Source organism: Corythoichthys intestinalis, chromosome 1 (genome assembly GCF_030265065.1).
Source record: "Corythoichthys intestinalis isolate RoL2023-P3 chromosome 1, ASM3026506v1, whole genome shotgun sequence".
Classification (NCBI taxonomy): domain Eukaryota; kingdom Metazoa; phylum Chordata; class Actinopteri; order Syngnathiformes; family Syngnathidae; genus Corythoichthys; species Corythoichthys intestinalis.
Window position 1 is genome coordinate 53,590,224 of NC_080395.1, and position 14,708 is coordinate 53,604,931.

General features: G+C 44.1%; 1 protein-coding gene across 4 annotated transcripts in view; it reads right to left on the reverse strand.

Moving 5' to 3' along the window:
* gpc6a (glypican 6a) overlaps nucleotides 1–14,708 on the reverse strand; it is a 168,786-nt gene that overhangs the window by 26,071 nt on the left and 128,007 nt on the right. For 3 of the 4 annotated variants that reach the window (XM_057832546.1, XM_057832538.1, XM_057832564.1), the window contains exons 5-6: nucleotides 2,283–2,413; nucleotides 268–411 (exon numbers count right to left, since the gene is read on the reverse strand). In XM_057832546.1, coding sequence (XP_057688529.1) covers nucleotides 268–411; nucleotides 2,283–2,413 — 275 coding nt within the window. The remainder of the gene's footprint in view (nucleotides 1–267; nucleotides 412–2,282; nucleotides 2,414–14,708) is intronic. The other variant, XM_057832554.1, reaches the window with a different exon arrangement.

A 14,708-nucleotide genomic window follows, 5' to 3' on the forward strand; every position in this document is an offset into this window, starting at 1 on the left:
TACACAAGCTCTCTAAATTAACTTATAAAAAAATGAATATGATCAAATTTAATAAATTTCTTTCAGTGGAACCTTAAGTGTAAAAACAAAAACATGTTCACATATTTTGCCCTTATAACATACGACCCCAGACCTTAATCTAATTTTTCTATTTGATCTATTTTGGTGATGAAAAAGTATCAGCATGGCTGACGTGGATTTCTACAATACTTAAATAATGCCTATTTAGTAAATAAACATAATCATCTAATAATTTCTAATACATACCAGTCGATCCAGGCTTGTCTCTGTGGTTGTGGTTGGCTTTTCCTCTGGAGTGTAAGGTCTGAAACGAGCACTAAACACGTCTGAAATTCCACGTGCAGACCTGCCTAATCCTGATGGTTTTGGTGGACCACAGCTTTGAAAAAACTAAACGGAAGGAGACAAAATGATGCTTTATAATTAAAGATTTGAACCAGATAATAATCATCGTTATTTTATTTTATTTTTTTGCGGTGTACCTGAACGGTATTCATTTCCAAATGAGAAAAAAATTCAAACAGCAAAACTCAAAAATCTTTATGGCCTCTCTGCCAGACTTGTATTCATGTGTGTTCTGGAGATACTTTGCCTTTGTGGCAAGAGCTGTCTTTTGTTTAACATTTATCAATCCTTCATCATGATTACAATTCTTATATCCTGTGCATCACACAGACAAAGTGATTTTCCACAGGTCAGTGCCACTGAAATGAAGGTACAATGCAATGTGATTTTTTTTCCCGAGAGATCGTAATCTCATAGCAATCTTTCAGCCAAGCACAACCTTTCGGGAAGGTAGCCTCAGGTGCAGAGACAATGGCTAAAGTTATAAATTGCAGCCAGTGTGATATGGGGAAGAATGGGACATCGTATTCATACTGTGTGACCTGTGTGAATCTAGCTGGGAGATGGTCTTAAATACATCAGAGCGGTAAAGCTGAAATAAACCTATTGATAAGAGAAGTTTTTTTTTTTCCTAATAGTTGCTTTAAATTGTTCTATTCCAACAATAGGTGACCAATTTATACCTAAAATAAATTGTAGCGAGAATTAGCTTCTACTGTACTTTTGCATATTAAATAGAAATATTTCCATTTAACAGTAAATCTTGAAAGCATTAGTGCTATTTCTTCCAATTTACTGTGATTTCCCGAATATAACGCACCCCCCCCCCCCCCCCAAATCAACTTGTAAAATCATGGTGCGCATTATAAATGGGTAAATGGATGGAGACAGATATACATATATATTATATATATACTGTATATAGAAAACGATTTAAAAAATAGTTTTTTTTTTTAATTGACACGGCCATGTTGTGTTGAAGAAACGTATGCGGCGATCCGTTGCCGACCATTACGGTATGTGACGTCACCATTTTGTTTCGGTAATACTTCACTCTGATCGGCCGAATGATTTCGTCTGTGTTAAATTCTGCTTTTTTCATTCTTCATAAAGCACAGATTTTAGTTTCTTGAACTCATTTGAGTCAACGTTTATTGCAGCTCCGCAACTCGGACCATAACAAGCATAACAACACAGACTTCCTGTGTCCGTCAACTATATCTGTCCCTCGGGAAACTCAAACCCAAATAACAATAGTTCCTATTGTTACTGTCGTGTCGACAGCGATGAGCTCTCTCGGATTTCCGACTTACGTTCTCACTTTCTCTCACTTTCATTTTACTGTATCAATCCATGGAGGAAATATTTATTCATCATGATGAAACGAGCAAGTTATACAGCAGCCTTTAAAAGAAAAGTCACATCAGTTTTGTTTTCTCCTGGATTCCGGTAAGGTCAAGAAGTTATCAGATCATATTATTATCGTACATATGGTCAGTTTATGGTAATGTTTTGAACTACCAATGTGCTATGCTTGAGGTGTATTTAACCAGTCAGTTAAATGACATTTCTGTATCCGTACACGAGCTCTGTTTTCTTGTATTCTTCTATTTAGTGGTGCTAAAATTCGGATGTGCGTTATACATGGGTACAATAATTTTCCCTAGATTTTACAAGTAAATTTGGGGTGCGCGTTACACACGGGTGCGCCTTATATTCGGGAAATTGCGGTAGTATATTCAAAATTTGAATTGAATTTCTCCAGGTCTACAAGTAAGTGACCATTTTAGCATTCCGAAGCAGTAATGGCATCATGAGAATGATTTATTGTCGTTTTTCATAAAATGAATTGTGGAAAACACTATAGACATTTTGTGTTGCCAAAAATAAATCAATAAAAAAGTGGAGAAAGTTACCTTTGTTGACAGGATCTTATTGTTGTCCTGCATGGTCGTAATGGCCTCTGAGATCTTAATGTCAATTGGCTCAATGACTGTATCAATGTGAAAAGGTCCCTGTAGTCTCTCAGCCACCAGTAACATAGCATCTGTCACAGACAAAAAGGCCGTAAAACTCATGTAAATTAAAGACACATTAAAACAAGTTTCCATACGCACACATCAGTCTTTTTGTCCTTGATGTTTAGGCATTAAAACTGATCATGCAAAACCCCCAGAATGTATGCACCCCAACTAACTGTTATGATATCATCCGAAGTAAACAAAGGCACACAGTACGTCCTCTCCTCTCAAGTCTGGCGACTACAAAAAAAACCCCAACAACAACAACAAAAAAACTCACTCAGTTTTCCATCATGTCAGATGCATACTGGACAATTTAAGAGAAATACAGAATTTTTAGATTACAGTAGTTACAGTGGTGGAATTTAACTAAAAGTACTTCGTTACTGTACTTAAGTACATTTTTGCATATCTGTACTTGAGTACAAATCTAAAGTGGTACTTTTTACTTTTACTTCACTAAATTTTGCAGCACATATCTGTACTTTTACTCCACTACTTTTCAAATTGTTGCCTGCGTTACATGTAACTTTTGTTTTTATGTTTTTTTCTCGTTGTGAATTGATAGTTTAGTTTTCATGCTTCCGGCGCAATCGATAAGCCCCGTTCAACTATACCGTAACTGAGCACTAGAGGCAGCAACACGAGTACAAGATATTGACCAACAGCGAGCAGTGCACCTTGAGATGGGTGGGTGATGCACACTCTTGTACAGTAAGTGGGGGTATGGACTAGACTAGAGCATGAACTATTTCAGGAAATCCCACGAGTCACGTGACGGCAATAATAATCAATGGGAGCGGCCAGGAGCGGGAACACCTAAATAGATGATGATTTTCACCTGTGTTAAAAAACCTAGAGTACCGAAGCGTCGATTTTTGTAGTTTTATTTTTATGGGCCAAGAACAGGCCCAGAGTGGCTAATCGGAATGACTGGGACAAGTCCGGGTGGGCTGGCGTGAGGTTTTGCCCATTAGGGCCGGTCGTAATTTATAATTTTTTATGAAGCTGTCAGTTAAACTCGTTAGTAACGAATTAATGCAACCTCCCTTTATGCGATAAATTATGGCCCTTCCAGCATCCCGTAGTTTGGAATTCAAGACCGCGTGATGCGCTCCCAATGCTGCCAGCTCTGGGAGAGAGTATCATCCTGTTGACTAAAATTCTGGTAAAACGTCATTTTGGGTTTTAATGGCCAAAATGGGGCACGTTGAGGCAGCGTGATGAGTGTGAACCCGTCTGGCCGCTTGACGCGACCAATTATGTTTTTTTTTTTAGCATGTTTGGATGAAAATACAGTAATGAACCTACCGGCGTGTTGGGCAGCTGTTGTGGCCGCCCGAGACACACTCTATGCAGGCAAAAACACACTGAGGCTCTGGGTGGAATCCCCTTGTTATGTGAAGCATAACTTTGTCTTTTTTAGACTAAAATGTGGCACTCTTGTTGTTTATTATTGTGATGCACAGATGCCGTATACTGTGAATGAACATGTAAAATGAAATAATTTGAATGTCATTAAAACCTCCAGCATGGAGGTGCCAGGCACTTTGAACTTTTGTCACTACCACCCTAAGCTCAATAATTTTGGGCACAAAGACACAGATGATTGGGGTGAAATCCACATTCTCAGGGGAAACATAACTTTGCCGTTTTAACCCAAAATATGGCATTCTGAGGTGGTTTAACGGGCGCGAACTCCCCTGAAATGCACAGATGTTCGAAATGTAACAATGCTTTGGTATACAGCTGTTTTGGTGAGTTTAGTCATTTCATCTTTCAAAGTTTCATTTTTTAAAATGTAATTTTATGTCATAAATAATATGAAACCAATAATAACCAATGATATATTACATTAAAGTACATAAAGCACTCCCTGAAAAATTTGAATATCAAGTAAAAGTTGTTTCATTTTGTCAATTTAACATAAAATATTAAAACAACAAAATTGTATACTGTATGTCAATTTGCACGTACCGTATTTTTCCGACTATAAGTCGCATTTTTTTTTTTTCATAGTTTGGCTGTGGGTGCGACTTATACTCTGGAGCGACTTATGTACAAAATTATTAACACATTATTATATCATTTCACATGTTATTTTGGTGTTTTGGAGTGACACTTGATGGTTTGGTAAACTTGTTAGCATGTTCTTTATGCTAGAGAGTTATCTGAATAACTCTTAATAGCTATGTTACATTAACATACCGGCCACGTTCGCATTTCGTTGTTCATGCATCATGTAACATCATCATACTGTACACTTATTCAGCATGATGTTCTCTATGTTTTTTTTTTTTTTAATTGCCTTTCAAGATGACATCTGTTCTATGTGTTGGATTTTATCAAGTACCCCCCCCCCCCCCCCCAAAATTTTTTACTTATACGCCGGTGCGACTTATATATGTTTTTTTCCTCTTCTTTGGGCATTTTATGGCTGGTGCGACTTATACTCAGGTGCGACTTATAGTCCGAAAAATACGGTAATGGCTTATCTCAAGCAGTTCCCTGTAAATTTTCTGATTAAGATTTTCAGCTTATTATTACCACAAACTTAAAAAAAAAAAAAAAAAAGAAAACTATGAATGGCTTCAATTTTCTACACAGTTGCCACATACGTAATTCAAACACCTGCAAAAGGTTCCTGAGCCTTTAAAAAGTCAGTCTAATGTATAAAATAAATTTATAGATTGTACCCCAAAATCCAAATCGAAACTCCACACAAAACCAGTGCTTGAGCCCTTGATCTCAGAACTGTGAGCGGACATGCTAACTACTCTTTGTCCGTGCCTCCCTTATTACAAGTTATTTGGGAAAAAATTATGTTTAATTCATCTTTACAAGTGTAAAGTTCCCAACTCTTGTTTCTAATGAGGCTTAAATTTGAATGATGTAAGGTAAGCACATTGGTCAACTCCTGCGCTAATATGCATATTTAAAAAATAAAATACATTATTTTTGCATTTTAGAAAATGCCATTAATCACAAGTTAACTATGGACAGCATGCGATTAATCGCGATTAAAAATTTTAGTCGCTAGACAGCACGATTATAATTACATTATTTCAATATGGTAGGTCATGATATAAAGTAGGCCAGTCTGTGGCATGAAACTCCAGGGCTAAAAATGAGTCTCACTTCAGCCCTGGCCAACACTGTCTTGACTTGCGTTGGCCCGTTAAAAGAACTACACATTCCAATATCCCCAGTTTCCAACGCTTCGACTTCCTTCTGTTATATTTGTGTGGCTCAACATGGCGAACGGTGGAGGTGAAAACTTAAAGAGACAACTACACATGAACGCAGAAATAATGACCCACCAGTTAAACTGGAGGAGGATGGTCCAAGTTATTACATAACTTCTTGAGAGTGAAACGAGACGGGCCACTACAAAATAAGTGGCGTGTAAAAAATGCATGGGTTTAATAGTAGTGACTCGGGAAGGAGTGGTCTCAATTTGATCTTAAACTGCATTAAACACAATAATCTAAAAAAAAAAAAAAAAAAAGTCAATTGATTTACCAAATGACTAATTTAAAGGTTTAAATAAAAAAAATGGGAGTGGGAGTAATTGTGACTGGGAGCAGGACAGGATTGGGAGTCATTCTACAGGAGTGGGAAGGGATGGGATTTACTTTTTTACTCAACCCCGGGATTGGGATGGAATGGGAGCTTTCCTCTGGGAGCAGGAAGGAACAGGAGTGAAGATCCACACCTGATTCATGCTCTAGTATGCACCTCATATTTGCTCGCAATCCGCCATTAAACTAAATTTTGAGCTTGTTAAAATCCTGTTTACAGTGCAGTCAATTGTATTGCTTGCTTTTTCCATTCTGCAGTTTTTTAATAAATTGAGCAGTCAATTAATTTTCTGGTTCTTTCTTTGCGTATTGGCTCAGATCTCATATATCACATTTTTTGCATCGGGAGAAAGTACATTTACTTTTTACTTGTAAGGTAAATTCTAAAGCAAATATTTTTGTACTTTTACTTGCATAATTTTTTCTTAGATACTTGTACTTTTGCTTAAGTATTTTTTTTGCCCCTGTATCTTAACTTTTAATTAAGTAAAAAAAAAAAAAAAAAAAAGTGAGAACATCATCCACTGCTTAGTAGATCTAATGAGTGCATTTGAACTTGTTTTTATCATATTGCGATAAATTCTTCAACTGTGAATGTAATCCAACACAAAACACAATTACGTACAAAGCACAACACTCAATTTTGTACTTTTTCTTCTCCTTAAAGAGGCACTGAAGATTTTATTTTTAAGTTATTATGTTTCTAAAACTCTGGATTCAATTTCATCAGGTTTACAACATAATTCGCGTTGAAACTGCCCATTATGTAATTTTTCAAGCCATTTAGTTGGTCCTCTTGGCTTAGGTTTCTGCAACAAGCCATGTCTCATTAATATATGCACCTGACTGGATCTAATTTGAATATTCTTTTTTTTTTTTTTCAATTTCAACTCTGCTCTTATTGGCCATCGGTGGAATGGGCGTGTCAGTGGAAAGTTATCGGCGTTGGCCTTGAATGTGGTAACATTTGACACCTTGCAGAGACTTGGACTACAATCCTTTAATAACACCAAGTATCGCTATTTCACAATTCTAGAAAATCAAATATTGACTGACTTGACACTCTAGCTTCAGAGGGGTTCTGTGGGCGCAGAGAGGCCTATCTCAGTATGGAGGCAAACTTTTGTTGGCACTCTCTGGTTCCAAAAAGCATAGATATTCAATAACTCTACTTTAATAAAACATACACTCACTTGGCGCCAACACACTCACGCGAGCGTCAAGGCTGGAGGTCATTGTCATATTGCAGGGGTCCACAGGCAACACAAAGGAGATAGAAGAGGGGAAAAAAAGTCTATCGGAACTAGGCGAGGAGGCTGAATTTTGCCAGCTAGAAAAATGCTCAGCTAGACAGTGAACACCTGTGTATGTGGTGGGGGTGGAGGTTTCAAGTGAAAAAAGTGACAAAGAAAGGAACACGTCATGCGACAAATGTATTGTACTAAACCACATCAAATGCTCCTGTGGTGTTATGCCATGAACTATTTCAATTGCATTGCAATTCCATTTGCAGAAGAATTTTACTTCAAACATGATTCCCAAAAAATGACACAGGTTACACATTTGAAACTTCCATTTCATAGGCATGAAAATATTAGAACATATTTTTAGTGCCTCGTTGAGGACAAATTCTCTTTTGGTTTGGTTAATAACAACATGTATTAATGTAAGTTGATTTTGCCTGGATTTTTGGCTGCACACCAAATATAGTAGATATAACGCAAATATACCGAACGAAAAAGGAGAAAAAATATCAATTTACTGCCTGAATCTTAACAAAACAAACAGACAAAATGTGTGAAAGCAGCCCAGTGACTATTTTTTGGAAGAGCACTCTTTTTTGTTTACGCAACAATTTTAAATTTAATGTGATGCTTGGTTTGATTTCCATCATGAGTTGGCTGGAGGTCAGTGTTGGGGACCAAACTGAGTCCAGTGCAGTTCTTAGCTGCCAGTGTTATTCAGCCGTTTGATTTGTGTGATTGAAAAGCCTCAAGAAAATTCAAAGAGGACCACGACCATATTGAGGCAGTTATTTTGTTTTATAAACACCCAATGACCTAAATCCCATCCTTGACGGACTAATAATCAGTCGAGGGTATACATTCCTTTCTTGCCCAAAGTCAACTGGGTGGGCTCCAGCTCACCTGTGACCCCAATAAAAAGAAGCAATATAAAAACTGGGGGACAGGTTCAGCCAAGTAAATATAGTCACTGCCTTATAAACATTACAATTGCTATCATTGCTATTATATTGTTAAGGGACAAACATTCCCTTTGAGTTTATCATGCACATGCCAGCAGAAAGAATCTTAATTAATAAGAATTAAACAACACAATTTAAAATCTGATGGGTAACGGTGGAGAAAAACAAATAAAAGCCATTACTTCCAGGAAGTGGCCACCCTTGGTGTTGTCATAATTTTTTATCAATGTAAGCACTATTTTAGCCCATCAAATTTGAGTTTCTCGAATTGCCTGCCCTTCCTCGTGACATCAGTAATACGCATTGTCCCTTGCACCTGAGTTTGGGTATAATTGACATCACAAAAAGGCTGTGGTCTTAACCCCTTAATGCCGTATGTGGCGATTCGGTGGTGTAATTTTATTTGTGTTGAAACAGCATTTTCTCCATTATCGGAGGTTTAAGACATTTGTGATTTGCATACATGCTGTAAATACATTGAGTAACTGTCTTTCACATGAAAGTCATTTATACTAGGTGCTGTCAGTCCTTTTAATTTCTTTAACTGCTAACTTAACTATTTGAAATTTGACACCTACTATTGAAATAATCAGGCTATGGTTTACACACAATATGTTTATTGTAACATGACAATCATGTTCATGATTATGATGATGATAATGACATTGATAATCATGATTGTAAAAAACTCCTAAGGGAGGCCTAATTCTTCTTCTCTTTCCACAACTAAAAAAGTACAATAATAAAAAAAAATGAACCATGTAATTATACACAGATTCAAGATGTCATAAAAATACATGATTATGTTTGATAAAGATGGCAAATATACATCTTTCATTGTTTGTATAAAATATATGAGGACACTAGATTCCCTTTCCACTGATAAAGTGGGAAAGTAAAGGAGCCTAGTTATGAAAATGTGCTTGTGTGCAAGGCGTTCTAAATTTCCTCCAATATTGTTTAAAGAGACGATAAAGCTATTTTCCAATATTTTCAACTGTTTCATGCGCAAGAAATGAAAAAGAATCAAATGAAAGTGTGCGCCAGTTGAAGTGTGTTATCTGTGGAGTTTTTATATGAGTGCAATCGTGTTTGCAAGGCAAACTGTTCTGCAAATGTACGTTTTGAAATTTGGTACTTTGTGACATTACACCCTGCCTATTTGTGCTACTTGACCTATTTGTTTTTCCTTCATGCCCAGTAATATTGAGAACACTGAGCAGTGAGAAAACCCATCTGGAGGTTGCCACTTCCTGGTTCTAAAATGTACTGCATACAATATAAAAAACTTTATTTAAATCTATATATTGGCATTTGCCGGGGTTTAGTATAATACATTTGTTGCACGACCAGTTCCTGTCTTTGTCACAGTTTTTTCCTATGAGTTCCACACCTCCTCATGTTAGGGCCTCCGCGCCTCCTTCCTGAGCCCTGCCTCAGGTGAGGGGATTTTGCCTGATTACAGGTCTGATGTCAGATGGGTGGAAAGGCCACAGCTGTGGGCAATTACCATCAGCCAGCTTTAAAAGCCCAGCGGACGCACCACCACATCGCCCGATCAACTCGTCTGTTACTCACGTCAGTTGTATCTCGCATTCCTTACATGATATCTTTGCTCACTGGCTCACGACTACCTTGCTTTCGCCCCAGGTCCTGTTTTCTGCGCGCCCCTCGTCGGATTCCACGCCTGCCTCCCTTCCGAGCTTCCTCGTCAGCTCAACTACCCCGAGCCAAGCATACTTCCACCCGCCACGCTCTTCTCGCGATTGCTAATAAAATACTGCTCGCCAGAAGTTGTCTGCATTGGGATCCCTTCCTGCTCACGCACATCCTAACAGTTTGATCGGGCCATAATGGATCCTGCAGACAAACCCGCCGACTCGCCCACGTCACTCCGCGACCACCACCAAGCCATAGAATTCCTCTTCAATAAGGTAATGGACATTTCCCATTCACTCCAAGCCATACAAGAGCAGCTCACACCACCTCCACCAGCCCGATTAGCCCAGTCAGCCCCACGTCACGCCGCTACCCCTCCGTGCCACATACCCGCAAGCAACGCGGCGTCATCGACGACGGGCCGAGAGCCTCACGTCCCCGTACCGGCCCCGTACGACGGCAACCTCGGCACTTGTCGCGCCTTTCTTGTGCAATGTAGCCTGGTGTTCGAACAACAGCCATCTACTTACCGGGATGACCGGGCGAAGATAGCGTATTTGATCAGCTGCCTCCGCGACGCCGCATTGGAGTGGGCTTCCTCAGTGTGGCAGCATAATTCCCCCGTGTGCAATTCCTACGCCTGCTTCACAGACGAAATGAAAAAGGTCTTCGACCACCCCATTCGGGGCAAAGAAGCCGCCAAGCGACTCATGTCGGTGCGCCAGGGAGCCCGCAGCGTTGCAGAGTTCGCCATAGAGTTCCGAACGCTGGCGGCGGAAAGTCGGTTTAATGACGAGGCGCTACAGGAAGTTTTCATCCGGGCACTGAGCGAATCCCTCGAAGATGAACTAGCCACAAGAGAAGCTTCCTCGCTTGATCACTTGGTTGCTCTTTCGATCAAGCTGGACAATCGGCTACGCGAACGACAGAGACAGCGCCGGGAGCAGCTGGAGGCTCCGCCCGCCCGCGTCTCTCTCCCCCGGCCGCTTTCGCCTCCCGGTCCGTCACCCAGGGCTGCGCGCGTGCACGGTGGAGCGCCCCCGGTCAACAACCCGGAGCCTGTGCAATTTGGCCGAACCAGACTAACTACAGGTGAACGTGAGCGAAGATTTAACAACAAATTATGTATCTACTGTGGAACAGCAGGACATTTCCTTCGCAACTGCCCAATACGCCCGGGAAACTCTGGCTCGCCAGTAGCAGAGGGGCTACTCGTGAGCAACATTCCCTCTCGCCGGCTCCAACTCCCGGTTACTCTCTCCTGTAGGGGCCAGTCACGGACCATCACCGCCTTGGTGGACTGCGGCTCAGATGAAAATTTCATCGACGGGGAACTGGCTCATCAGTTGGGGTTGGTGACGCAGACTTTCTCAGCCCCTTTACAGACCACTGCCTTGGATGGCCAAGTCTTGTTCCGGGTGACCCATCAGACCGAAGCCGTCAACGTCCTCATATCCGGTAATCATCGGGAGGTGAGCCCTTTCCTCGTATTCAGGAGCCCTCACTCTCCTCTTGTCCTCGGGCTGCCTTGCCTGAAAAAAACACAACCCCTCCATTGACTGGTCACACCCCAAGATAACCGCCTGGAGCTCGTATTGTCACGCACACTGTCTTCTGTTGTCACTAATGCCGTCCTGCCCTGTCCCAGAAGTGGAGCCACCCGACCTCTCCACAGTCCCAGAGTGTTATCATGATCTCGGGCAAGTTTTCAGTAAGGAACGCGCAGCTTCGCTACCCCCACACCGCCCGTACGACTGCGCTATTGACCTCCTCCCAGGTGCAGTCCTCCCTAGGGGGCGCCTGTTTTCGATCTCACGGCCTGAGAGGGAGGCGATGGAGCAGTATATTAAGGAATCCTTGGCAACCGGCATTATACGGCCGTCCTCTTCCCCGGTGGGCGCCGGATTCTTCTTTGTGCCGAAAAAAGATGGCGGCTTACGCCCGTGCATTGATTATCGATCGCTGAATGACATCACAGTGAAGAACAAATATCCGCTCCCGCTCCTCGAGTCTACGTTCACCCCCCTTCAGGACGCCACCATATTCACCAAACTTGATCTCCGCAGCACCTATCATCTTGTCCGTATCCGAGAGGGGGATGAGTGGAAGACCGCATTCAACACCCCCCTGGGTCACTTTGAGTACCTTGTTATGCCGTTCGGTCTCACCAACGCCCCCGCTGTCTTTCAGAACCTCGTGAACGATGTCCTCGGAAACTTGATCAATCGGTTCGTGGTGGTCTACCTCGATGACATCCTGGTCTACTCTCGCACCCCCCTTGAACACCAGGAACATGTCCGTCAAGTGCTACAGCGTCTACTGGAGAACAAGCTCTTTGTTAAGGCCGAAAAGTGCGAGTTCCACGTCCCCGAGACCAAATTCCTGGGCTACATCATCGGCAAGGGCCAACTACGCATGGACCCAGCTAAGGTCTCGGCGGTCCTGAATTGGCCACTTCCTGCCGACCGGAAACAGCTCCAGCGCTTCTTGGGCTTTGCGAATTACTATCGCCGCTTCATCCGTGACTACAGCTGGATTGCTGCTCCTCTCACGGCCCTCACCTCCACAGCTACGCCTTTTTGCTGGTCTGACGCTGCCGGCGCAGCCTTCCGTGACCTCAAAGCACGTTTCACCACGGCTCCTGTGCTGGTCAATCCCGACCCAGCACTTCAGTTCATTGTGGAGGTCGACGCCTCCGAGGTCGGAGTGGGTGCAGTGTTGTCCCAACGCAGAGCCGACGGCAAAGTGCACCCCTGCGCCTATTTTTCCCGCAGGTTGTCCTCAGCAGAGCGTAACTACAGCATCGGCGATAGAGAACTCCTTGCTGTGAAGATGGCCCTTGAGGAATGGCGCCATCACCTGGAAGGAGCGTCCTCACCGTTCCTTGTGCTCACCGATCACAAAAACCTTGAATATCTCAAGTCCGCCAAACGTCTCAATCCGCGTCAAGCAAGGTGGGCCATGTATTTTTGCCGGTTCAATTTTAATTTGTCCTACATTCCAGGCTCCAAGAATACAAAACCCGATGCCCTCTCCCGGCAATTCCAGAAGAGCCAGTCTCAGGCGGAACCCTCAACCATCCTCCCTCCAACCTGCTTCCTTGCTGCCATGGAGTGGGAGATTGAGGCGAAGGTGAAAGAGGCACTCAGGGACCACCCCGACCCTCGTGGGGAGCCACAGTCTACGCTATTTGTTCCTCCGGACCTTCGAGCCCAGGTATTAGAATGGGCCCACTCATCTTTTTTGTTTTGCCACCCTGGCATTAGGAGGACGTTGTCGGTGCTGCGACAGCGGTTTTGGTGGCCGACCCTTGTGACAGACGCCCGCTCGTTCGTCCTTGCATGCACGGTTTGCGCACGCAACAAGACTACCACCCGGCCCAGCGCAGGACTGCTACACCCACTACCTATCCCAAGCCGACCATGGTCACATATCGCCCTGGACTTTGTCACCGGTCTTCCTCCCTCAAAAGGCAAGACAGCAATCCTCACAATAGTTGATCGGTTTTCCAAGGCAGCCCACTTCGTTCCTCTTCGCAAGCTTCCCACCGCCTCAGAAACGGCTGATCTGCTCACTCACCATGTTCTCCGCCTGCATGGTATCCCAGCAGATGTGGTCTCGGACCGGGGACCACAATTCACCTCCCAGGTGTGGAGGGCTTTCTGCGCGGCATTGGGCATCTCGGTGAGTCTTTCCTCCGGCTATCACCCGCAGTCAAATGGGCAATGCGAGCGCACGAACCAACAGCTGGAGGCCGCCCTTCGATGCGCCACGCAGGCCCATCCTGCCTCCTGGAGCGACAATCTGGCATGGATTGAGTATGCCCACAACTCCCTCCCGAACGCCTCATCCGGTATGTCCCCGTTCCTCTGCTCCCTTGGCTATCAGCCGCCGTTATTCCCATCACAGGAAAAAGACATTGCACTCCCCTCGGTCCAGGCTCACGTCAACCGGTGCTCCCGGGTCTGGGAACGGGCTTCGCAAGCAACGTGTGTCCAGGCCAACCGCCGTCGCATGCCAGCGCCCGTTTACACCGTGGGCCAGAAGGTTTGGCTCGCGGCCAAGTCCCTGCCTGTGAAGACTGGATCGGCTAAGCTGACCCCCCGGTTTGTAGGCCCGTACGAAATTGTAAAGGTGGTGAACCCTGCAGCCGTGCGCCTCAGGCTCCCTCGTCATTTCCGCGTCCATCCCACGTTCCACGTCTCCCAGGTCAAGCCTGTTTCTTCATGTCCTTTGTCCCCCCCTGTTCCGCCCCCTCCTCCGCCTCTGTCGGTCGACGGGGGTCCTGCGTACCAGGTGCGGCGCCTGTTGGACGTCCGTCGCCGCGGCCGGGGGCTTCAGTACCTCGTCGACTGGGAGGGCTATGGTCCTGAGGAGCGCTCTTGGGTCCCATCCCGGTGGGTGCTGTCTCGGGCTCTCATCCGGGATTTCCACCGCGCCCATCCCGGTGCTCTCCGTCGGACGCCAGGTGGCGCCCGTGGGAGGGGGGTTGCTGTTAGGGCCTCCGCGCCTCCTTCCTGAGCCCTGCCTCAGGTGAGGGGATTTTGCCTGATTACAGGTCTGATGTCAGATGGGTGGAAAGGCCACAGCTGTGGGCAATTACCATCAGCCAGCTTTAAAAGCCCAGCGGACGCACCACCACATCGCCCGATCAACTCGTCTGTTACTCACGTCAGTTGTATCTCGCATTCCTTAAATGATATCTTTGCTCACTGGCTCACGACTACCTTGCTTTCACCCCAGGTCCTGTTTTCTGCGCGCCCCTCGTCGGATTCCACGCCTGCCTCCCTTCCGAGCTTCCTCGTCAGCTCAACTACCCCGAGTCAAGCAAACTTCCACCCGCCACGCTCTTCTCGCGATTGCTAATAAAATACT